We start from the raw sequence: 27,519 nt of genomic DNA on the forward strand, positions 1-27,519 counted from the left end.
ACATCATTAGTGTCAAGTCAAAGATCAACAGCTTTCGTCAAGCCCCTTCAGGACTGATTTGGCAACACCGGATACCCTTCCTGCCGCAACCCTCTTTATCCGGGCTTGGACCGGCACCAAGGTCGCCCTTGGTGGTTGGGCGGGGCCACACGTAGGAATTCGAATCCATGGCCTTCTGCATCCTAAACCAATGTACTACCACTGAGCCACCAGGCCCCCACTCAAGTAAATAGTAGTAGATAATAAAAGTACCTTCACTTATGACTTGTAACTAAACCCGTTTTCACACATGCGCTGGAACACTGAACTTCTCTAGACTTTACCAGCAGGAGCTGCGTGTGACACTGCAAACAGCTGAAATGTTACACAGACTCTGTCCTGGGAGGCTCCAGCATAACGTAAAAAAACCCCTCTGTTTCCAGCATCGCATGTTCTCCATCATGTTGTACCTTCTGCATTCTCTGGCCAGGCACAACCTCCTTTCTGAAAGTAGCAAACACTTCTGATTCATTTCCTGGTGTGTTACATATATATAACAACAACTCCAGGCAATGGCTGGACCTGATTCTCTAGACCCTGTCCAGAGTTCCTATGTGGAAAGGACTTAACTTTTAAGCCCTGGGCAATTTTTGTTTTAATTCTGCCCAAACAAATGCCCACAGATTTATTTAGTACTACTTTCATAACTGTGAGCCTAAAATAAGTAATTTTGGGCTCTGTGGACAGGAGAAACATGGGCAAATAATAAAATAAAACAAAGTAGCCTGTCCCTATCACCAGGCATAATTAGGAATAAAAAAATATTACAGCAAAAAGTAACATTTTGTTGTCCTGTCTTTTTCCCCATCATACTGTATTTGCAGTTTATATGATCCTATTGAGATTAGTTTTTTACATGGTTAGAAAGGTGAGGCATTCTAGAAAATATTCTACAGTCATGTAAAGTGAAGTGAAAGGTAAACCACACACCAAGAAAAACAGGTTTTTCTGGTTCCATTCTTTATACATTTTTTCTACAATTCTTTTTTTCCAACATGTCCAACATTGAATTTTTAATATATGGAATGTTTGTTGGTCCGTCTAATGTGATAATATCTGCTGTAAGCATTTGTGTGTGGCTTCCCCCTGGGGATAATAAAGTATGTTAGGTTGTAAATCACAAGTGAGTTCGGAGGTAAAATCCGATCAAAGTTGCATCTCTTCAGATGCATCTAAGATACACTGTGATGGGGGAGGAGAACCCAAAACTGTGCCTTTTTCTGAAACATCTAACTTTTGAAAGCACATGTCACAGCACTGGTAGTGGTAATAAAGCAGCTCTTTTCTTTGGACTCTCCTCATTCAAAAAGCATACAATTATCCTGCCTGGATTTCTGCAAAAAAGATTTTAGACTTAAGGTTCGGACTTGAATAGTTCCCCTCTGGTAATTGACAGAAAGCTGCACAACAGTCCCAGTCAGTCTGCAGTAAATTTATTTTCATTAAATGTGACATTATTTTGTCCGGAACATTCACAGAGCTCTTATAATGAAGTGTCTGCAACACAGAAAAGCACATAAAAGCTGCGGCAAGCCTGCATTATAGTCGACTGGTGGGTTATTGTGTCTGTACTGTGTTTTTGTAGCAAAGCAGCATTTTTATAACTCTTTTTCTAGACTAGGTCAATATCTCCAGACACTTGGTGCTCATCTGGTTTATGTTTGTTTGTACAAATATTACCAACTACCTGCTCCAGGAGCCTGACAGGAGACCAAAGACCGTGGGTTGACTTTCTGGCCACCATACTGGCTTATTAGCAAGTATGCTTTTTCCTTTGAAAATAAAATAAAATGTTCTTGGTTACTGTACACTTTTAAGGCTGTTCCCTTGGCAACCAGTCCTGCTGCATTAGCAGATAATACTTAAATTATGATTCACAAGTCATAAAGCTCATACAGCATTTGTGTATTCATATGGCAAAACTGGCATGTTTTTGAGACACAGGTAAAAATGCACAAGGTGTCGTATCACCATGTTTAAAGTGTTACCAGCTGCTACACTTGACAGTCTGGATATAAAGCTCATTGTCCTAGTTAGAAATTGTAAGTGTATGGCCAGTCACACCTTGAACTTGTTTCTGTGAGGGGTGACATGATCAAATTTTTCTGGGCTCGAAGACCAGTCAGGTTCCTTTAATATTAGGTTATGATCTGATCCAGTGTTTCCCACAAATACTATATTTTTAGGCAGGCCACTCAAATATATTTGTTAATCTGGCTTTTTACAAATGTCGCTACACTTACTATATGTGCTAGTGTACAAAAAGCAAAAGAAAAATGTTACAAAATAAAAACTTTATCACAGTTAAACACAGAAAACTCTCAAAAATACCTGTAATATCAGCTCAGCTCGTGATCATGCCTAACTAAACTCAACTCGTTGTCTATGATGTTAAATGTGCATGTTGCAATCATCTGCCAGTTTTATTTGGGACACATAAATCTAAGTAAGTCTAATCTAACAGTCCTACAGTAAATCCATACTTCATGAAGGTAATAACATTCATATTGGTCTGAAACTACTGTTGAACTGTCATACAGAGGTGTTTCTGTACTTAGCACATAGCTTCAATGATACAGATGTGACAAAATAAAGAGCAAAAACCACTGTTACTAGAATTCAACACAACTCAACAGTCCAGCTTCCAAGATGATCATGCAGATCATACAGAGTGCCCGATCCAAATACTGGACACCCTGGTTTAATCGGTTTAATTTAATTTTATGGGTAAGCCTCTTTCATACATGCACTGGAATCCTGAAATTCTCTGGACTTTATCCAGAGTTAGTGTATGCGAGAATGTAAATGTCCATGTGAGATGATCCCGAGATTATCTGTCCTTTATTTCTTTGTGGTTGATTTAACACACCCGATTAAGGTAATCAGCACTGAGTAGTACCGGAATATTTGTATCCTATTGCTGGATTTTCTGTAGCTAAAGTAACTCTCAGATCTCTTAAAGTTGTGCAGTGGTGTTACGGAGTGAAATATATTGTCTCAAACTATTTTTGCTTGGCCCTGAAATGACAACAGCTAAAGAATCATGTTTTTGGGAGCTTTCGAGAATACTGATGGTGTCCAGTTTAGTTTTTACCTTTAAGTACAAACAGCACTGAGTTTTACGGTTTTATCATTGAAAACAACTAGCTCCTAATGTATCCAATTTGGATGACTTTAACACAGGTTCTGTTAGATCAGAGGATGTGAGGCTTCAGTTGTGCCTTTTGCAGTGCAGTTTCTTCTGCAGTCTGCGTCGGAGAGCGGGACACAGGAACTGCTTTCAGGGGGAGAGGATATTGAGCCCAGCTGAGGAGAGACACTCAGCTTCTATTTGTTTGTTACTGTAGAACCATATCCAGACTTACCAGGTGGTATATTTTTAAATGCTATTTGTGCCATTCTATATTATTTTGTGTTTCTTTTATTTTTGCAGTGTATAACTTTTATGTCCAATGTAAATCACATTAAATTGCCTTGCTTTAAAGAACAGCTTTTGGTGATGTCTGATTTTTACTGGTCTTTTTCGTCTAATACATGTGTAACTTTGCTGTGTTGCTTTCCTCTGCCCCACAGCTCACTTAGAAATTACAGCGCTACAGTAAATGTTGGCTGCAAAAAACTGTGAGATACTTATTCAGATTACCAGTTTAAAACACCTGATGAACATACAAGCTGCTAAATGTTATCACAGTTCACAACTAGTCTGGAGTGAGATGCTTCACTGCAAAAGCATCTCCGTTCATTGTATTAGTCTTTATGGTCAATGGTGGAAAGACTACAGCCACCAAAGGTAGTGCCGACTGGCTCATTAGAGGTCTTACTTTTAACACATATTGAAACCTACCTCGTAGAAGATCTGGGGTCGGGTGTAGCCAGTTGTAGGTCCTGATCAGCTGCCAGTCAAAGTCATCCTCTTGGCCCTGTCGGTACTCACACAAGCCAGGGTCTGAGTCCTCGTCAAAGGTACAGCCCGCTACAGAGAGAAAAGTGCAAAATGTGTCATAAAAAGCAACACAGACATACAAGACTTGTAGCTTAAGTAAAGTGTGTTTGCTACACAATATGGGAAAACTGGTAAAAGAAGTCTTCATAGTCCTATTAGAGAAACAATTGTTCATTTGCATCACCACAGGCCCACTGTTAATGAGTTAATACATCAGCTTCTGGAGAATCTCTGCAGTTATAAACTAAATTATACCTAATGGTTGACACCAGGCGGTCAGCGTGGACTGGCTATCTTAACTATTCCCTCCAAATCAACGGCCATTTGGTGCAATTAGCCCTGTGGTGTGAAAATGACACAGCAGCCACAGGTCACCCAGATAGCCAGAAATAATGGGCAGCGGTGTCGGAGCAGTAAAGGGACTTCTTCAGCTGATGGGAGGACAACAACAGCCTGGCTCTCTCAGCCTGTGAAGGTGACCCAGCCTTGTCTGGCCTCTAATGGTTATATTCGCTATGCTGCCATTATAGCACAAACCGCAGGCTTTTAAAGCCACCGGCTCAGTTGTACATTTTGGGGAAAATGGTGTTTTTGTTTAATTGGTCAGAAAAAAAAAGGTGCACTTTTTAAAATTAGGACAAATTGGTGCTCATGTGTAGGTGTGAGCTACTGTGTAGGCTCGATAGGCTTCATCCATAGAACAAATTTCCCATTGATACAGATGGGTATCCAGGTATTATTTCCTTCATTTCTATATTTTTTTGGTTGGTCTATCAATTGTTTGTTATATAACATGTCAGAAAATTGTAAAAACTACCCATCACACTTTCCCAGATCTCTTTTTGAGCTGCTGTTTCTACCACCTTACACAGAAGTCATCACTTTTGGCTTTATCTCCAATTAAAGGGACATTGTAGTGTGAGCCTGAGTTTCCCCCATCAGTCGGATTGGAAGCAATTTTACCATGTTGCAACTTCTCAAAGCCTACTATTAGCACAACAACATTGCATTCCATAAAATCAATGGCAACAGCCACAGAAGTAAATACCCAAGTTGGAATAGCAGGAAAATAAAATAAAACTGGACCAGGGCTTCCACAGACCCAAATGAGTTTCCACAAAGAACTATGACTTATACAGGTCAAACCAGCCTTAGAACAGTATGGGATGTGCTGCCAGGGGGTGGCTGAGGAATAATAGTGCAGGATGCAGGGGAGCTGCTCGTTTATAGGACATACAGCGTAACACAGGCCTATCACAAATCTGCTAAACTGGCCATTGCTCAGTTTGGCTCTGGCTTGGAAAACAGGACTTCTAACTACCTCCAAATGCCCAGAGCTCACATTGGTCCCAGGATTCCAGTCACAAAAATATCGTATTAACACTTGGCTGCAGAGCTACACTAACTCTGTGCCAGCTTCCATTTTACAGTATCCCCCAGTGTTGCTTTTTGTGTTTTGTTTAGAAGATCAGAAGGTCGGTTTTTCTTATTAATGTAGAACTGTTCACACTGAAGAACTATTGCATGTTCTAATAAACTACGACTAATGCTTTTGCTAATCCTGCTGACGAACAAATATCCCCACCCCTTTACTAGTGAACCTCCCCATTGTTCCAACCCTCTTCCCCTCCGCCGCTAGCCAAGCGAGCGTTTCCGGGCGTGTAAGCAGATCAGAGTTTTAATTGCCTCCTGTGTGAGGGCTGCTTGTTGTGCTGTGCTGTGCCCGGTTGTCTGAGGATGAGAGGGCTGAGTGGTGGAGCAGGGCCTGCGGTGAAGGCCTGTCTTTCATCGAGAGCCCTCCAGCTCCAGGAAGAAATGTCACCATCAGACACGTTCCACTGATTTCCCCTCATTAAGGCTCATCCTTCCCAGCCTCCTTTGCTTTTAGCGCAAGTGTTCCTCTCAGTGCCCAAATGAGCTTCTCTGGCAGCAGGAGGGCAAGCCCATGTAATTAGAAAAGCCACGTGCATGCTGCTGAACTTTTACTGATGTGTATGCATTTCCTAGATCTTGTGCACGAGAAGAGAAAGAGTGTGTGTGTGAGAGAGAGTGTGTGTGTGGTAAGATGAGATGTTTGCTGTTTTGATGTTTACTTAAAAATGAATAAAGAATATAATGAATCTGCACTGGCACACAAGCTAAAACTGTAAGGACTGCAGGAAAAAACATATTTGTGCTCATCACAGCACCAGGGAACGAGAACAACATGGGACCAAAATTTTCACATAACAATAACTTGAATGTGAGAGAAAGCAGATTTTTAGAATGCTAATTGCTTATCAGAGGCGATAGCGCGATGCCGTTCGGCACAATCCTCGGGGAGTGTGCCACCACGCAGAGCTGCAATAACACCTCAGAGACGTGGACCGCGGGGCCCGAGATAACTTCACTGAGCTGCTGTCACAGCTGACAAGTTTCTCAAGAGGAGAACAAAGAGAGAAAAATAAAGAAATGCACAAGAATGAGGTGCCCTCGTCTTTGAAAGGTAGAAGAGGTAATTTGCCAAACAAGACCTGAGCTTGTCGAAAGATACCATGCCTCGAATGTGGTATCTGCATTTAGTTTGTATTCTTATGTCAACACGTACTTTCTTCTGCCTGGCAAAGAAAAAATACTTAGTAAAACTTGTTCTGCAGACAGATTCCACCCGACTTGTACCTTGCTACTGTTGGGTTTAAATCATTGTTATATATTATATCTAATGCCAGAGGCTCATACTCATGTCACTCTATTGCTCCAATTTTAAATCAGTTGCAAGTGTTTCATCAGATATCACATAAGCAAGCAATGTTTTTCTTGTTATTATTTTTTTCAGACTGGTGATCAGAGAAACCTCTGTTTGTGGTGGGGGTGTGGGGCTTTACTCAATAGGATAACACGCTTTACTCAAGAGGCAGAAAAGAATCTCATTATTGCAGATTTCAGAGATGGTCTAAACACATTTTCAGAGGCTTCCCCATGAGTCGTCTAAGGGGAAAACCCAACAATAATTATTTCTCTGACTTTCAGAAAAACATATGGTGGGTGTTTCATATTCATCTTATTGTACTTTCTGACTTTATGGATCTCAGTCAAAAAACATATTCTGCATAATACAAAATGGTAAAGGCCTTCTTTTAAAAGACTCAAAGCAAATGTTACTTGAACATCAATTAGTGAATATTGTTAGGCCCATTTTCAACTGTTACATGTTTTTCTATTCTATTTGGCACAGTGTGTATGCAAATGAGGCAACATAAATTACACACATACAGTAAACATGACAAGAAGACAAGGTGGATGACATCCATCATCTGCCATCAAATTAAAAATGAAATCTTAAAATTTCTCATTTTCAACATCTGATATGTTCTATTGTGAATAAAATATGTGTTGATGAGATTTGAAAATCACTGCATTCTGTTTTTATTTATGTTTTACAGATCTTCCAAACTTTTTTGGAATTGGGGTTGTAAAATGTTGCACAAAATGCTCTTAATCACTTTAACAAGAGTCAATTACACAAGAGCGCGACCTCCACACAAACGTCTCATTTTCATCACAAGCAAAGGCAATTTTTATGTTTGTTGGCCACAAGTTTTGGAAGGAAATAAACCTGACACTCAGTGGAATGGTGTGTATGGCTGGTTTGTTTTAATCAATAACAAAAGAGGAACAGACAAATTATTTGAGGTTGTACAGGGATGAACACTAAATGTGAGTAGAGCCAGGTCATTGTTGGGTTTATTGTCTGTATGGGGACTGTTGAAAATACCACTAATTAAAAAAAAAAAAAAGCAATGCTTTAAAAGTTGTTTTTCAGTGAATGAAGCACCATAAACAAAATTGACCTCCATTAAACTGAGGGTCTGAAAACCCAAAGACCACTTTGTTCTGAGGAACACATATTCTACTTAATCTAATTGGGTCAGATCTACTTTCACTGACTTGGGTCTCAATTTCCAATGCCTTGTCCAATACCTGAGTGGATTGGAATGTGTGTTTCAAATTGAGAAAGAAAGAAGTAGAACTTGTTTAGTTTTGTTTTGATTGTCTACAAAATGTCTGCTACACAGTGAATTGGAAGGTCAGTGAACACAGGTCACCTAGTTGGCTAAAAATGTTTTAATGTTGGCACAAAGAATGGTAATATAATTAATACTGTAGTTGCTATGTTGTCCCTCACAGTTCAGGTCTGTTCAGGTTGACCGCATTTTAGCTTAGGTATAATTACCCTTCAGTCGAGTCTGGTCGGTTCAATTTTTGCAGGGTTTCCACGGGCCCAGTGTTTGTTTAGTTCAAACAATTTGACCGATCAAGACCTAAATGGTAAATGGCCACTTATGTGCTTTATCCAAAGCGCATTACAATGTTGATTCCCATTCACCCACCCCCACTCACACACACACACACACACACACACACACACACACACGATATTGCCGGGAGCAACTTGGGGTTCAGTGTCTTGTCCAAGGACACTTCGACAAGTAGCCAGGACCAGGGATCAAATGACTAACCCTGTGGTCCATGGATTACCAATGCCTTACCAATTGAGCTGCAGCAGCAAGACCTCTACTAGAAAAAAACTAAAACTACAGTATCTACTGTAAATAACGATTGCTTTTGCCTGAACAAAGCATTTAAGGGATGCAAACTAAAGGAAAACTCTAAATAGATGAGTGGAGAAACATGACGAATACAGATGCATGGTACAACTAAGCCCTGCAATCCACATTATACCATATGTTATGGCCTTCCCAACCCAACTAAACATCTATGAAGGTGAAGCGCTCTTCAACACCATCATCAAAACACCAAATGAGAGAATATCTTTTGGGCAAATAGTTTTCCATTCGTCCCGGAGAGCTCCAGAAACTTGCAAAACAAGACAGCAAGTTGTCACCCAAAACATTTTTTTCTTTAATTTGTCACCAAACCTGCATTTTGTAACCAGTCAGTGGTTTACGATTGTACCTTAACGTCCATAGAAGGCAAATTGAATACTGTTAACAATGTTTGTGTAGGAGCAAAGTCAGGAGGTAGAAGGAAGAGCATAACTCTACAACACAAAGTAGCTGTGAGGCAGCCAGAAGAGGCCCTGGAGAGAAATTAATGGGACATGGTTTAGACCAGCTTTAACTATTTGTGATGGACACCAAGTACCACTGTCCAACCTGGCTTGCTTCTACAGTAAACGGCAACTCCCTGACTAATAGCCTACACAGCAGGTACATCATAAATACAATGTGATAGAGAGGGAGGAAAACAAGCCTTTTGCATAACATTTATCATGGAGAGAGAAATATAAATTATAGGGGTGAGACAAAAAACAGAAAAAGTTTAAAGCCGAAGAAGAGCATGGGTAAAGACAACAAAATGCAGATAAGAGCTGAGCATGTATAACAAATAGATTCAATGAAAAAAAGGCGTACAGTATAAAACATTAAGAGGTAATCGAAGCAGTCTGGGATGAGGATGGCTTTCTATCGATCATACTGTTCCACTGCAGTTCTCAGACAGCTTTAATCATCTGCATACAGATTTAACAGGACACTTATTTACAATTACTCTTAAACCACTGATATAATTGCATTTTCATAGTATACACATACATTGGTTGCTTTACAAGGATAACATTACACAGCAGGGACTGATTGTCACGACGATAAATCCCAGCCAGTGTGGATGGCTGCCAGTCTGAAAGATTTCCTTTCACTGCTCATTTAAAGAAGATGGATTGTAAATGGTACTGAAACCTCAATTAAAAGGATACCCTTAGACTTCCTCTTTCTTGATCAGGCTGATCGTTACACTTTTTTGTTTTAACTAAAAAGACTTCATTTCGTCTTCACTTCTGTCCAGGAAGACTTTTTTATACTGTATTTCTATTGCAGATTTCTCTTTCACACTCAGAATACCATTTTTGCCCAAATTCTTCCTTACTTTTTAAAAAATGTGACATAACTGGGTAAGGGAGCCCGGGTTGATGAATTGTAGAGCATTGGATTTGGATGCAGAAGACTGCGGGTTCAAATCCCACCCTACCAGGCTTGGCCCCACCCAGCCACCAAGGACCATCTTGGTGCCGTCCCTAGCTTGGATAGAATCGAGGGTTGTGGCAGGAAGGGCATTCGGCGTAAAAACCCACGCCAAATAAACGTGTGGAACACACTCCGCACTCCTGGTGGGACAAGCTGAAAGCCATTGATCTGATATAACTGGGTAAAACCTGACCAGAAATTTCACCCTGTGCTGTTATCTGTTAAAGCTAATTTCTCATTACATTAAAGCAAATTTCTCATACAAACAACCAAAAATTGTCGAACCAATAGCAGCGCTCTGCTAGTATGTTTTTAATCAGAGCCTCACAGATACAGCAGCTCTGTTGGAGCTGAGGATCTAGGATTTTCCCTGCTTTTCTTGTTTAGTTTGAGATAAAGCTTTGCTGCTGCACGATTTGCATTTGAGCGTGTGCAGGCCATGCATCAGAGCTGACAAGTTTACTTATGGAGGAGGGGGAAGAGGAGGAAAGAATGGGGACTAGAGAAACATGAAGCTGTACAGCTCATCAATACTAAGCCAGCAGAAGAATCATCCAAATACCACTCCTTCTTATATCATTAATAACAGCCACAGCATTTTCAGAAGCCAATGAAGAAGAGAAGCAGCATGAAAGTGGGAGCAAGATAAATAGAAAAATTATTGAAACATAACATCTTGACCCTCATTTTAAAAAAAAGTAAATTTCACTCTGCTGTAGTGACACCATCTTTACCCTAAATTCTGTAGAACTGAACGAAACAACACGATGTATAAACATATGCACAAAAACCTTATATTAACCACATTAAATTCACCCTGCAGAGGTTTCTTGAACACAAAAAAACCTCTTTACATTCTCTCTTTTCAACACAACACATTTTGTATATCCTCCAGGTTTAACAAAGCTGTGGAGTGGCTTACTTTTCTCATAAAAAAGTTTGTAAAGCCAGTTTTTTAATTCAAAAGTAGATCATTCTTCTTCTTCCTTCCTTTGTTGGCACATAGCTGCCTTTTTAGGCACATTTACGCCACAAACTGTTGATCAGCAGAATAGCGTGGAACCAGAGGAACGGTGTAAATGGTGCAGTCTGCACATCCTATAGAACATTAGGATGTTTATTCTTTTGGGTGACCTCTGTTCCATAAGCATCAGGAACTTAATGCAATCACCCATTAAGCATTTCTTATAGGGATGTCCCAATGTAAATACCAGTATAGGGTATCAAATCCTATGCTGATCATGTGTACCCGTATTCATACTCATAAAAGTTCTCAAATGCTTTAGCCAATACTGCGTAAACCTCCGCATGCACTGCACAGGCAGAGATGATTGACAGCTACACACAAGCCCGCAGCAAGCTATGTCTTAAGATCCAGTTGCTAACAGTCATTCTTATGTTTCTCAATATTATTTTTAAACATACTTAATATTTGTAACTGACATTGGTGACAGCTGATGGATATCTTTAGTAACTACAGCTTTACCTGAAGCGTTTCACCTCCATAGTCCTCTGCAGCCCACGTTGTCCTCGACTCTCCAACATCTCACCTCAAATCTATACTTTGTCTTTTTTTCCCCATTCTTTCTGCTCTTTTCAGAAAAAGTTGACTGTTCAGACTGTCAGGGACTAGAAATCTGTGAAAGTGGGTGAAAACAGTGTTTAAGTGTGAACTGACTTGAAAAACTTAGTTTGTCTTCAGGTGTTTCCTCACAACGGCTTAACTGTGGATTAACAAGGATTTTACTGTCCAGCAACTCATACTAAAAGCATAACAGTTTGGTACTTGTATCAGTACTCAGTACCTGCAAGTACTCAAATGTGAATACTTAAGAAATATTCATTAATGACCTATTCCCAATATTAAACAGCTAAATAAAAAGCAATACATTAAAAAGGAAAAATAGCTCAGATTTTTGTAAAGAAATAAAAACATAACAATGCAAAAGATGGAGAAATCAGCCTGAAGTAATTACTGCCTTAATGGAAAGTTTTATTCCGTGACCTGCATTTGAAATCACAAAAGTTTCTTGACGTTTTCTCATGTTTAGTCTCTATCATACTGTATAAGGTTCAGATACTTGGGAAAAAAACATAATAATTAGTACTTTATTAAAATTAATGTACAAAACACACACAAAATAACCTCAGCCTAAGGGTTTTCAAAACTTTTTGCTCTGTATTGAATCAGTGGACATGTTTGTGAACTTGGCCTGTTTTTCACTTGGTTCCGTTTTTTTTTTTTTTTTTCACACGTAGAAAATTCTAAACAAACCAAAATGCATTACTGAAAGTCCCATGAGTAATTGGTCACTCATTTGGTAAGTGGATCTGGGGCAGGAACACAAAAGTACTATAAACATAGGAAGTGCAGTAGATCTTATTCTGTATTGGTCAATATTTCCAAGAGTCAAAATTTGCCATTAACCATGGCACAACTGCACAAGCCTGTTTATAACTCTGGTGATTTTCTAGCAATAAACCAAGATAAATGTTGCAGCAGATGCTGGATCTACTTTGAAAAAACATACCATAAACTAAGTGCATTTGGAACCAGACAGAGACCATATCAGCAGTACTGTGTTCAAACCTATGCAAACAAACTGCTCTAAGGAGAAAAATAAATGAGTTTGACTGAACAAAACTAAACAAGGTTGGTTTTAAAACACCCAAAAATGTCACTGACAAAAATTAGACATGACTTGGTTTTTTTGACTGCAATTATACAAATTAACAAAAAAACAAATTAATTACTTTTGAATAAAACCAGTGCTTGTCTAAAGGCAAAGATGAAAAGTAAATGAAAGTAAAACTCAGTAAATCACAGGTCTGACCCAACATGTACTTAAATATAAAAGTGGAAGAATACAGTGTTTGGATTTATTAAAACTGGGATAACCTGTGTTAGTAAACTGACTGCATCTGAGAAGAGAAATCGATCAAAATGTAGTTGGTGAAGCTGCAGCTGCAATCATTTATCAACATTTATCATGATCTAGGGATTTGACTGGAGATATCCAGGCATGTTATGACTAATGGGCTGAACCACTGTGCTCCTCTGACCTTTACAAGACAGCAAATGTTGAGTAAATGGTCTGGTAATGGCTATATTGCTGTCCAACCTGAGACAAACCTGGTCATAAGTCTCCATTATATGAGGATAAATTATGACTCCTCTAAGCCTCACCCATCTCATGCACATACCATTTTCTTCATTTCCTCTCTATCTCTTCCCCTCCCATCTAAACTTTCTTGTACGATTTTGAGCCAACATGCCATATTGTGATTCACCAGATTGGGTGGAAGCCACTATGAATTCACAAGGCAGTGAATGGGAAAAATCTAATTTCCCTGTAACTGCATGCTGTACTTTTACTACTTGGGTTGGGCGCGGATGGCAAAATTGGCACTGCAGGGCATATGCTGTTGTGTGAAATTGTTTCATTACTGGTCCACGATGGTTCCAGTCCCTACATGCAACTTGGGAAAAGCCCAGTAGCCAGAGCTTGCCAAGGCTCTTTAACATCTTTCAATATCTTCGACAGCATAATGGACAGGGTTTTACTGACCCATAGCATAAAGTAACCTTGTTGTCTACGTGCAGAGGTTGATGGAGTTGTTGATACATGCAGATAAATAGGCTGCACCAGAGAGTTGGAAAGGAATTTGCCACAGTTCCAATTTAAGTTGAGGTTCTTTGTCATATACTGAAGGTGATAGTTACCTAAAGGTGCTACTATGATAGTTATAGTTGGACTTCATAGAGGTTTTATAGGATATTTTGCCCTTCATCTTAACGTTTTTAGTGGTTCTAACTAGGATCCCAGGTACTTAACCCTAGCGATGCATTTAACCCTAGCCTAAATGAAGACTTCCTGAAATCCCAGAGGTTAAATACCTGAGCTCCCAGTCAGAAAGAAAAAAGCTTTTTGAATGTAATATCATCAAGAACCTTAAGTCCAGGTCAGTTGATTAACATTTATAGGATAAAATTCCATTTTGAAGCTTATAAACATCATATGCTTTAATTTGACCACTTTTTTGTCCAGCAAATGACCCAGATGATTAGTGACATTAAAGGGATGGTTGCTTCAACAGCAAGAAAGAAAAAAAAGTAGCTGCATACTAGCAGATTAAGTGTACAGGGGTCAGCATGGGTCAAAATATATTCTAGCTTAGATCAACCGCTGTCCGAACACCCAACACTACCTAATGTTATAGATAATCCATGTATCCTTCTTCCTTTGTCGTTATAGAAACCGTAGTTTATATGGGAAGTAAAAGTGACACAAAGCACCCACTACAGACAGAAAAGAGAAGATACTTTTCATTACGGCAGGCTCTCTCCTTTCAGTTCTAAATTAATCCCCACCACCTCAGCCCACCCAACCTTACATAGAAATCAATTAAAGGGCTTCATCTTCTGCAATCGGAACCCGCGATCAGAACTTCTTAGTCAGTTAATGCTATTGTTAAAGATGTCATGAGGAGTGGGGTGCATGAATAGAGGTTGATGAATAAAAACGGGCCTTGTCCGATGAGGCTGAAATCAGACTAATTAAGAAGACGGAGGGTTTCTCTTCAGCACCTGCATTATGACACTTGGGCTCTTCTCTGATGGAGAAAGGGAGAAAAATGACAGATACACTCAACTAATGTTAGATATGAAAATTTAACCATGAATGCTAGAGAAGGTGCTTTTTCTGTGGAAAGCCGCTTTAAGTGGTTATGTCAAGTCTTTTTTGTCCCTTGCAACAGAGGAATATTCATTCATTCATTAGTTGAAAGCTTTATTTATCTGTTTAGTGGTGATGTATTCATAATGGAAATTACTATTGTCCCCAATGTTTACATGTTGACCATGTCAATTTGAGCTACATATTGATGTTTGGTCTTTGGAAATATGATTGTTTTCTGATTTTGATTAGCTTGACTTGTAATCAAACACACGTGATTTAAGACATAAAATACAGATTGCATAGATTTACACAGCACGCATGATTGCATGATGTCACAACCAACAACCAGACAGCTTTGATGTCGATTTCCATACAATCAAATAGTAAGAATAAGTGCTTCAAATTGCTCTGAGCAGACCGAACTCAGTCGTGTGAAACCAAAAATGAGGAAACTCTTCTGCAGCAAGTCTGATTGTGATGGTTAATTATTGGTGGCGTTCTTCTGCATATAGTGTGCCGAATATTTTATGTGCTCAAGCCTGGTAATCACTGCGGGTGGTCGCCCACAAGAAGAGAACACTCAGTAAACCATTCGTAATTTTGAATTATTTCTTTTGCTTGTTCTATGAAAAAAATAGTAATAATAAAAATCCACTATGAGGGAATGCATCTGGAATTCCAAATGATGCATGGGTTCAGATGACAACCCTCCCTCTCCCTTTCGTTCCTCAGAGCTCCACAGACCCCAACACTGCCGCTGCAGCTCATCCCTTGGGTGCTACATGCAGCTAAGGGGGCCTGACTTCCATTACTGAGACAGGGCCATGACTGCACAGCCTCCCTGCCATCCAATTCCCAATAGGCACGTGGCTAGACAACACACTTTAACACAGCTCACCCTTTGCGTAGACAGTGTGCGCTTCTAAGACTCACTTCAAAACCTTAAACTTTCTGATTTAAAAAAAATGCTAACTTTATATTGGATCTAAACCGTTTACACTTTTTTATGGTGCTCAGTGGTATTTTAGATCTTTCACTTTAAAGCCAGCAGTACAGCAATATAGTGTTATTTCAAAAGGACTGCTTTGACATTGGTATTTGAATAGAAGTATGTCATCTGTAAAATGTACTCAAATCATCAAAAGTAAAAGTAATTATAAGTGTAATTTAATGATGCTTGCTGAATGCAACTAAAGATTACTGTTAGTCATTTTCTCAATTCAGAAAATCCTGTTGGCTAATTTAATCCACAGTGGTCCATTGTGTTGTACACCACAGAAGCTGTGTGCAGCTGTTTGTCAAATTTTAAAAATTGATTTTGAATCTCGCAATTGTTGCATCTGTGCATCTGAGTACTTATGTTTTAAACAGCTTTTAATCCTGTATCTGAATCCAGTCACAATTTTGTAAATTATAAAAAGTTTTAGTCTTATTTCTTGTTCAACTTCTCAACTTCAGAAACATTTTAACCTTTGAGATCTTTGGCTCACAGGAAACGACACAGGAAACATAATTAGGAGTAATATGTGACTTTTTTTAAAGTTCTGTCTTATTCACCACACTCTGTGGTAGGGCTGGCTGAAGTACATGAAAGGCTCCAAACATATATTTCACATTTATCTGGTGCAATTTCTATTTTATTGGGCATTGGGTTAGCTAATATGAACAAATCAGTAAGTACTGAAAGGCTGGCATTGCTTTGGGGTGGTTTTAAAAAAACAATGTAATACCCAGCCATAGTATGCAACAGCCAAGTCTGCAGGAACTCTGATGTTATCAGCTCACCATAGGCAAGGTTTTGTATTTTCAACACCTTGTTACAACTTGGCCAAAGAATTCAGGCTTCTTCGCAGACAAAACACAGTACCACCTGATTCTCCTGCAAGCTTCAGCCTATGCAGAAAACGTGAAAAAGGCAAATCAAACCCTCAAGCCCAAGAGCAGCTGTTACCACAATAGCAGTTTTTGAAATCTGCATGCACATGCTCACATAGTATATGCAAACACAAACAATACACTAAACACATAATGAGGTATCGTAACCACATCAATGAGAGTCCCTTTTTGAAGAGATCAGGTCTCCTTGGAGAGCGTCGCACTGTCTTTGCTTCGACTTAATTACAGCTCACACCTCCGCTCTCACTCTGCAGAGGAGAAAAAAGAGAGGGCTTTGATTCAGATGCCCTGTGGAACACTTGATCCTTTCCTTCCGGTGGCATCATTTACTCCCTTATTTAAGCCGTTTTCTTCTCTCGTTTTTTTTACTTTCTATTTTTCATCCCACGTCTACCCAGACCAAGCATGTGTTGTGCTCGGGGATGCATCGAGCACCTTTCTAGCAGCAGCACGAGGTTATGCCATTTAGCTGCATAAGTAAGAACTGTAAGACATGCAAAACATAAAGTCGTACTCAGTAACAAGAGGCTTTACATCACATTTTAAGCGGCGCTTGCTTTAGCACCATATACATGCAAATGAGCACTCGTAATAAGAGGCTTAGCTGTGAGAGTGCTGTCCATTATTATGATAAAGAAATATAATCCAAATGTCCAAAATGCACACATAATTGCCCTTGAATTTTTGAGAAGACTTTTGTGAGCTGCTTAATTCCAGCACACGGGGAAATAATGCCTGCAGTAATTTAAGGTAGCCTCAATTCCTGGGAAAAAAAAAAGAAAAAGGTAGAACACAAAGTAGAAACCGTTCATTCTTTTCAAAAAGCTTTCAAATGATCCTCTTTAGTCAATAGGTGCCACATAGAGCATTATGCTTCAAACCAATAACTGCAAATACATCATGTACATACACTGAATATAACACTGCCATACCAATAAATATTCATGCATGTCATATATATAAAAAGATGTAACATCTGTAACTGTTGATCTAAAGGTGGCATGTGAGCATTTATACTTCTGAATAAATTCTGATACTACTGCATAAATCTGGCTTTAATTATAATATGCACTTATCATCCAAAATTATATATTAAAGTAGAATTTTGAGAAAGGGATGCTCTCTAAAAATGGAGTATAAATCCAGGATCCAACTTAAATGAAGGTGTGCTTCTATTGAGAAGTTCCTAGTACTTTTATTCACTGGAACTAAAGTCCAGTAACCTTCTTAATAGTGGATAAAAAAAAAGATAAAACTAGACTTGTGATTAGCAGCACTTATTTTAAAAATGCTAGGTGTGTGAAATGCTGAGCAGTATTCAACAAATCAGTGACTTTTCAAGCTGCAAGCCCCCGACCTGGTAGTCCATGGTCTTTTAGATAGAACTCCAACGGGGACTTGGATCGAGGGTATCCTGAGGGTGCTATTCAGTGGAAACTAGGGGTTGTAGCTTAGTTGGTAGTTGGCAATGCAGTCCACAGGCTCAGTTGTTTGACTCCTTCTGGCTACATGTCAAAATGGCTTTGAGCAAGACACTAAACTCCAAGTTGCCCCTGCTGCATGCAACTTATTTGTGTATCACTTTGGATTAGGCAATACCATGCTCTTTTCCTCATCAACAGAGAACACGTGGAAACTGTCACCACCTTCAGATTTCTGAGCAACCACATCTCTGCTGACCTCTCCTGGACTGTCAACATCAAGGTCTAAGTGAAGACGGCTCGGTAGTGGCTGCACTTCCTGCGGTTCCTTGGGAAGAATAAGTTGAACAAGAAGCTGCTGCTGGCCTTCTAGCACTCCTCTGTGATGCTGTCTGTGGATGTGGTATGCAGGCTAAGACAGAAAGGTAACACTGCCCAAAAAAAATCATTGGCTGCCCCTGCCCTCACTGAACATCATATCCAGATCCTTCTTCCTCAGTAACATTAAGGACATCACTGGGGACCCTTCACTTTCCAACCATCACCTGTTAGACCTGCTGCCCCCTGGATGGCACTTCGGTTCAATCAAGTATTACACCAGCAAACTATGCAACAGCTTCTTGCCTTGGGCCATACAAAATGCTAACAATCACTGTCCTTTTGGATCACTTTTGGGTTAACCAGGACCTGGATGACTGAAACCCTTTAAATAGTCACTTATAGTCTAAATAGTCTTTACTATAGTCTTACTATAGTCAGTAATAGTCTTTACTGTCTTTACTACAGGTACTGTGAAGGGTAGACCCTGATTCCTCTGCTGGAAAAATTGGTTGATGAAGTAAGCTCGTCAAGGCATTTTTCAATTATCAAACCATCCATATGCTTCTTTTTTGCATTGAATCAGATTTATCAATTTCTCCTCCTGGTTCCTGTCGTCTTGCCTTTGATACTGTACATTCTGCTCATAATATTTCTGTACTTCTAAATACAGGAGTTTTACCACATTTTACTTATGCGAAGTATCTCCATACAGAAATTCAACGACCTAGCCTATACACCAAACCAAAAAAGAAAACCTTTGACTGTAATTGGTTAGAATTTGTTTTATATGTAAGTTGGAAAATGTGCCATTTCTACTTCAAAAGCTGCTTTGTTTAGCTCGGACAATAGAGAATAAATGTCAAAAACTCACCAAGGTGAAAATACTCAACACAAAGAGCTGTCTTGCACAACAGCAACCTCTGTCTAACTGGGGTATATAAGCACAGGTTCAAAGGTCAAGGCTAGATGATTGAACAGCTCAGGAAAGGTCAGGCTAGAAAGAATATCCCAACGGGCCTTCTGTTACTGTAACCGGCTATCCATTATGTACTGACTGAGTTCCATGGAGAAAACGCAGGTGTGTAAAATCAAACTGATATGTTTCCAAGACAGTATGCCAAGAATGACAAATGGACACTACTGGATCCTTCCTGAGCTGTCCAAATGTATACCACTGATCGGATTGTGACCTTCTGCAATTTCAAAATATCAAATGCACCCTAACAAGATTGCAGCCATAATGTAATAAAACAACCATATGACACAATATTTGATACTGTCTGCTAGTATATGTTGGTGGGGCTCACTATAAAGGCTTCTAAATGCTGTCTTAACAGAAAACAGTGTCTGATACAATGCTGAATGTTTTACCACAAACACAACTTGTAGAAACCAATAAAACAACTTCTCATCATCATCGTTTAGTAAACAACATCTCATTTAAACTTTGGTGGAAGCTCGTCTTCATTATTGCTTTGCAAAATGAAGTTCTCCACAGCTGTGTAGCATATTAATTTGAAAAGGCATCTCTTTTAAACCTAAAATTTTAACACAAATGCAACAAAAGATTCCATTTATCCTACTGCATTCATCCAGTGATGGTGTAGTACACTGGTGAACTTGCCACACACAGCCTTAGCAGTTAATTTCACTGTGAAAACAGTGGAACATTTATGGAGAGTAGGCAATTCTAGAATTATTATTTTGCTTCCACTGAATAAAAATTTCAGGGGAAATATTGTTTTCAATTAATGTTTTTCCTCGAGCAAGAAAATAAGCCCCCATCAGCAATACACATGAGGTTTGCAGTCACAATAAATTTTTCACTGTGCACAGAAACTGGACGAAAACTGAAGCAAAGAAATTACAAAAATAAGCTTTCGGATTCCTCTGGTACCTTTTCATGTAAAGCAACACAGTTTATTTAGATTGGTGCAGCATCTAGATTAATGACCTCATGATCCGTATTGTAATTTGGGCAGCATAGTGATGGAAGCTCTTTCCTCCCTGTGCATGTTCTCCTTGTGCTTGTGTGGGTTTCCTCCAAGTGTTTTGGTTTCCTCCCAGAGTCGAAGAGTCTTAGGAAGATAGGCACTTTTGATAGATGATGCTTCACCAAACAACAGGACGCACAAATATGTTACTGACGCTTATATGAATAGTACCAAAATCAAGTGTGAGCGAGGAGGCGAGACAAGTGCGTCTGAGATATAAGCTCTGCGTCGGGGGCCTTTAATTACCACAGCCAGGGGCCTGCTCGGTTTGCACTCTTGTGTTCAGTGGGCCAGTCCTGACACCTTAACAAGGGCCCTCAGAAATGACAATGGCAACCACAAACTCAGCCTTGCCTCCCGACACACTGCCCCACCTGCTCCAACGATGGATTATAACCTCCTTCACGGGGCAGTATAAGCTGATAATTAGGTGCTTATCTGTGGTCGCACAGAAGTGCAGATCTGATATGCAGACCTGTCAAGTCACTGGGGAAGCGTTTAAAGACTGTAGAGCAAGGGGAAAGAATTACAAGGGCTGGGATTTTGTCCTGCATATTATTTTGTGGCCAATATAGAGACCAGTGCCTGTAGCCAAAATGGCCATCTGAGCAGAGTTAGAGTTAGAGAGCAACTGGGACTGTGTTGAAGTTAACTAAAGCCTGTGTAGGTGTGCATGCATTTTTGTGTGCATGTGTATGCGCAAGAGCATGTCTTTGGAGCATTAAGCAAGTTTATGATGTGGTAATATCCATTATGATATTTAAGCTGCTGCTCAGATTTGATTCAGATATTTTAAAACTCTCTATTCATCACTCAGGCTGGACCACTGAGCCTCCCCGGACTACCCAGATCCCATCCTCATTTAACATTCAGATTCTCAAACAGCTGCCAAATATTTCACAAGTAGCAGCATCCAGACTGAGTTGTAGAGCAAACACATCTGGCATTTTTTATTGGCCACACCAATATAAGAAGATGGAAGAACAGGCTTTAAGTACAAGGAACTACAGTGACCTGATCACTTCACACTGATGATCAATCGGGACACATTCAACAAATCCAAACACATAACTTTTGGTGTCATGTGGCTGTGTCATTGAAGTGAATGTGAGCCATGCTTTCAAAGAAAACATGCTATTTGGGGCCAAATCACTGAAGTATTTTGCCCTCATACAGGTGAAAGTGGAGAGCAGACAGGAAACATGAGGAAAATATTGGTACACGGCATGCAGAGAAGGTCTAGAACGGAATCCATGATGCCAAAGCCACTTGAGACTTTTAAGTAGAGGAGGAGAAGAGAAGACAAAGAAGGAGGAGGAGGAGGAGGACGAGGAGGAGGAGGAGGAGAGAAGACAAAGAAGGAGGAGGAGGAGAAGAAAAGACAAAGAAGGAGGAGGAGGAGGACGAGGAGAAGGAGGAGAATAGAAGACAAAGAAGGAGGAAGAGGAGGAGGAGAAGGAGGAGAATAGAAGACAAAGAAGGAGGAAGAGGAGGAGGAGAAGGAGAGGGAGAGAAGACAAAGAAGAAGAAGGAGGAGGAGGAGGAGGAGGAGAGGGAGAGAAGACAAAGAAGGAGGAGGAGGAGGAGGAGGAGAGGGAGAGAAGACAAAGAAGGAGGAGGAGGAGGAGGAGGAGGAGAAGGAGAGAAGACAAAAAAGGAGGAGGAGGAGGAGGAGGAGAAGGAGAGAAGATAAAGAAGGAGGAGGAGGAGAAGAAGAGAAGACGAAGAAGGGCGAGGAGGAGGAGGAGAAGTCTTTAAAAACAGTCTCACACTGGCACTACACAGTTCTCTCAGAGACAACTATGTATTTGTGAGTATATAGAGACAATGTGTTCTCTTAAGGTGAGCTAGTGGGTACTAGACTACTGTAGTTATATAAAAAGATGTGTCAAATGCCCCACACTGTATGTCTTTCATGGCTTAAGTTGTATTTGTTAAGTGGGCAGAATGCAGCAGGTGACCTCCCATTAATTAGCTAATGTACTTAGTTTGCAGGGGTTTACACTGGCTCACTATCCTCATGCCGCTGCCAACTGAGCAAAACAGACTGGCCTTGTAACACTAATTCTGCATGGTGTGAAAAAGGTGTTTGTAAAGGACGTGTTGTTAAGGGAGCCCAGTGGCAAAAAGGATAAGACCTAATTTAAATTATGTTTGGTTATCATTATTTATTACCAAGAACGTGGAATAGAAGAATAATGTTCACTTTTAACTGAAATGTTTCAGCAAAACTTGTGCATTGTCTGACAGGAATGTGTCCAACCAATTTACAGTTGGGTGCAAAAGTAAAAATACTAAAACAAAGTGTTTTGTCATCAACATACAAAAGTTGCATCAGTTAATTTTTTATCAATTTGTCAAGAGGAATTTTAATATTTGCAATATTATTTAGTTTTTCATTGTTTCTGCTAAATATGCCATGTTATTATGTTGGATGCCAAATTCACCCTAAACTTAACAAAATTAAGCCCTGAACTCAAAATTCTGACTTCCCAGCTGAATGCATGAGCGATTCTTGCCCATACAAAACTAACTCCAGTGCCTCCCTCCCTGCAGCCACTACAGAGATGGAGAAACTGATCTTACTGATCTTTACAATTTCCTACAAGAGCTGGTTATTCTATTGTTGTTCACTTGAGTTCCACAGGTTCTTCCCATCTTCCTCATCAGCCTTACTTTCCCTCTGTCTGTCTCATCCTCCAGTGAATGCAGAACTGAGAAAATCAAAGTCAAACCAACGTGTGTGTGTGTGTGTGTGTGTGTGTGTGTGTGTGTGTGTGTGTGTGTGTGTGTGTGTGTCCACTATGAAGTGAGGGCTCTATTTGTATCTCTGAGTGAACATGAGACACAGCAGAGAAGAAACAAGCAGACTTGGAAGAGCAAAGCCTTTGATAATGTTGGAGAGTAATGAAAAAGAGCATTAGCACAAAGTCTCCCAAGGGCTAATCAGTCCAGCCCCCCCCCCCTCCCAACCAGCACTGGAAGCCATTGACTTGACCAAGCTTCCTTGGCTTCATTCAAAAGCAAATGGCTTAGAAAAAAAAGGTGGTATTGTAGAAGTGCAGTCTGTACAAATAAGCATGAATAGAAAACAAGGACACGTTTACTTTATCAAGCTTTCTTCACACCTCTTGCATCTGACTTCGTGAAAGTGTACTTTCATTTTGCTGCAAAAGAAGCCGGAACATAATGCATGGAGCAAGATAAACATGAGCCTCTGGGCCTTTCTTTACATATTGGGGACAAATATTCTTTCTCATATCAGGACAATCTGTCTGTTGTAAAATTGTTTTTCGACCCCATCATTAGGTGTTTTTCTCCCTGGGCTCCCTTTAAACGACATGAAATGGAAAATTTAATGAGTATGAGAGACAGCAAGAGAATTCAAGAGGTCATACCTGTAGAAATATAAATGCATAGAAATGCATTCCACAGTGTTATTTTAAACAGTATTTCCCATGAGTCCCTGAGGAAGTGGCACATTACTTTGTTTGTTTAATTAACTTTACTTGATTTCTTTATGTATTTACTATAGATTGAATGATAACCCAAAACCAGATTACCAGCAGGTGCCTCTACAAGAGCAGGCAACCACTGCATATCTCATTCCAGGATGAAATGTCACACGATGAGATTTGCAGACGGCACCTCTCTCTACCTCAACAGCAAAATTAAGTGGTTGTTTTGACTTGGAAGTGTGAGGGGGAATTGCTATTTACTTTTCTTCAAGAGTTGTATAATTGATATAAAGCCCCACACCCCTTGTGGGTTAGAACTAGACTAGACTGATACCAGCTGCCAATGTGCAGATCTATCTTTATTGGTGTATATGTCAGCAATTGCTGTACAGAGATGTCAAAAAGATATTTTAGAAACTGTTTTTCTATTGCATAGTTTGTCCTGGCTTTTTAACTTTAAATTATCATGGTCATTAAAAATCAATCAATAAACAAACAAACAAACAAACAAAAAACTTAAATGCCATCAATCTTTATTGCTTATTATGTTAAGGTTTGCAAGGTACTGATTCCACCTGACATTTGGAAAAAACCCTAGTCAGATCATGAGTCCATCACAGAGATGCCACAGAGACCAGACATCAATTTACATCTATGTGTAATTTAGTTTCTAATTAAAGTTATCCCGATTTCAATTTACCGCCAATAGTTAGCTATTGCTAACATTAGACTTAGAAATGAATCGTCTCTGTCATCATTATGAACCTACAGTAAATGAAAAATACTAATATAAGTAAAGTAACTGAAATCCTCTGGTTGGGTAGAAGGGTGAGGCTTGCTCAGACTTTTGGGAGCAAAAATCTGTTCGGCACTGCTTCCAGAGCCACAGAGACACAATAGGCTTTGTTAGCACTTTTCCATATAAATATACGTTTTAGAGCATATGTGTAATTAAATAGATGCTACAATTTCCATTGCAACTCAAATATTTGTCTCATTACATGTAACATCCCTGGAGCGTGCTTTTATAACTCAACCAAGAATATACCATACATTACCATCATTACATCATTTACATCTTCAGGTTTATTTTCTCAAACTTGACTAAGCTAGAGCCAAAGAAGACATTACACAACTGTTATAACAGGCTAAGGACGTAGTAAACTACTCTACATGTGTAAAATCAGTTGAGTCCCCCTTTAATGTTTACAACTATGAATAATATAATAATGACACCATTTAAATTATGCACAAAAGAATACAATGGTGCTACAACTGTACTGAGTTTACTGATGCTCACTGAACACCTGTTTGAAATAACAGCATTTTAACAATTGTTGTTTCAGCCTGTTTGTAAGCTTGATTATTACACATTTATCAATTTCTCTGCAGCACTCTATTTAACTACGAATTCATTTGTCCCCAGGGGAATATTGAGTCCTCTAGCCCAAACCCTTGCTTTGTCAGGCACAACCCCAGTATTATGTGATGATCTGAGAGCACAGCGGGTGCTGTGTGTGAAGCAGCAGTGCTTTACTGCAGCTCAGTTCTTTGGAGAGTAAAAGAATCCAGCAGATACTTTGAGGGGAAAAAACAGAGGAGGATGAGATGAGGCAAAATGAAACATTCATGACCACCCCAAGGAAATTGAACTGTTGCAGCAACAAAATACCAGAAGAATAAAACAAAACACGGAACAAAAGAGAAACATCACAGGAATTTGGAAAAACTGACCATGATGTGGCCAAATATAAATATATTTTTTTATGGTTTAGACTTTTCTCATGCACTTTCTAAAAAGTACATAATATGAAACCAGGATGAAAAAAAAAATACAAGAAATGTACAATTAAATTTACAATGAAATAGTCTATAAAGGAGCTTTAACATACTGAGTAATTTCCATCAGAGAACTGCCTCAATGTGTCTGCCTGCACTTACAATTTCTCACTTATTTGTAATATTAATAAAAAATAAATTCATTATTATGTTTTTGGACTAAGAGGATCCGAAACTTTTTCAAAATGTCCACAGAAGCCCATGGAGGCATATTTGACCTTAATCTGAAGATATATCAAAATAATATATAATGAAGTAAGAAACTTGAGAGTTTTTGAAAACAAATGGAACAGTAGCCTAATATGTACAGAAATTTCAAATGTGTCAAATAATCAGCATAATCAGCCTAAATACGGAGACATGCACTTAATAGTTAAAAACCTAGAATTATTCTTAGCCAAGAATATGACACATATCTGGACCACATGTTCACTAGCCTCTGCATTCCTGGCATTAATAAACAAACAAATCAATAAATCTGTAGGTGTTGGTAGAGCAAAACACTCCGACTGCAGCTCATTCAGACACGTCAAAATGTCTCTTCAACAAATACAGTTAAACATTTACAGTCACGTTCTATTATGACTATTGTACATAATATGAAGGAAATGCTAACTTCTTTATGAAGATTATAAGCTGTTAATGTGAGATGAAGGATACTCATATACAATAGATTCACAAAAAAGCTACCATGTCAATATCCGATGATATGAGATGCAAAACACTTTGTAAGAGCAAGAAGACAAACTGGATTTATTATGCACATTTATCATAAACACTGCCTCAGGTCATCACACACACATACACAAAATAAGTGGATTGTGAACGTATGACAGACCAGAGTATGTGCTCAGAATAGCTGTGACAGAGCTCCGTCTCTTTAAACTCAAGTGAGCTTAAGAGGCAAAAATGTCTGCAGTGAGACACGATACACAAAAGAAAATGGGAAGTGAAGGAGTGCAGTTAAGATGCATTCAAGTCATGTGGGAATAGCTATCACAAAATCATAGGGCCAGATGCATGAAGAATGTGTACACACAGAAAACATGCACGCACCTTTTCCCACACCAAAAGTGCTATGTATAACAGAACATGTATTAAAATGGGGAACACCTTAGCAACCGCCGTGCACATCATTACAATCAGCAAATCTTAGTCCACAATTTTCTAGATTTTTGCAGTTGAGTTGACACAATTATCAATATCAATTAATGTTTACAGGCATTTCTACTTCCATTCATGGCAAATTGTGGGATTAGAAATTAAGCCTGTGCACATTTCCACAATGATTAAGTGGTATGAACTTCTATAGCGCTTTTCTACCTATTGGTATTCATTCATTAAGATTAAGATTCATAAAGCACAACCAAATATACATGTCTTTATAAATCTGTTGGAAAGCCATGAATCTACACAAAGTTTTATGCAGCTAACCACTGGTAGTTACAATAAACAGCAATACAGATGTACTACAGTCAAGTATGGACCCTTGCAACAAGAGAGGAAACCTTTGTGTCTACTGTCTGTAAAACCCAAGCTGGAAACTTGTGACATGTAAAAAAAAATGTTTATTATTATTATTTAGAGGAGAAATCTAGTTTATGTGCAACGCCCCTAGAGGAAGAGCAGTGTCCTTGCTAACTCCTTATCACCACTACAGCATTCTTCTCAATCACAAGTGGTAATTAGTCATACGTGAAGTGAAGGAGGAAAAAATAAATAAAAAAATCAGCAGCCACATGAGATGCAGGTGTTTGTTTCATGGGGATATTTGCATTTGCATTGCTGTCATTTAAACAGCGATTCATCACATCTCATCATATGGGTGAAGGGATGCGAGGATGGAGATGGGGAGCAGCCTCGGATAATGCAGCCCCCCCTCCCACTGCGGCTCTCAAATGTCTGT

General features: G+C 39.3%; 1 protein-coding gene across 4 annotated transcripts in view; it reads right to left on the minus strand.

Moving 5' to 3' along the window:
- Nucleotides 1-27,519, minus strand: part of ptprua (protein tyrosine phosphatase receptor type Ua) — a 194,143-nt gene that overhangs the window by 134,956 nt on the left and 31,668 nt on the right. For all 4 annotated transcript variants that reach the window (XM_067508765.1, XM_067508749.1, XM_067508739.1 and 1 more), the window contains exon 2: nt 3,884-4,012. In XM_067508765.1, the coding sequence (XP_067364866.1) occupies nt 3,884-4,012 (129 nt within the window). The remainder of the gene's footprint in view (nt 1-3,883; nt 4,013-27,519) is intronic.

Source organism: Channa argus, chromosome 1, assembly GCF_033026475.1.
Source record: "Channa argus isolate prfri chromosome 1, Channa argus male v1.0, whole genome shotgun sequence".
NCBI classification, from domain to species: Eukaryota; Metazoa; Chordata; class Actinopteri; order Anabantiformes; family Channidae; genus Channa; species Channa argus.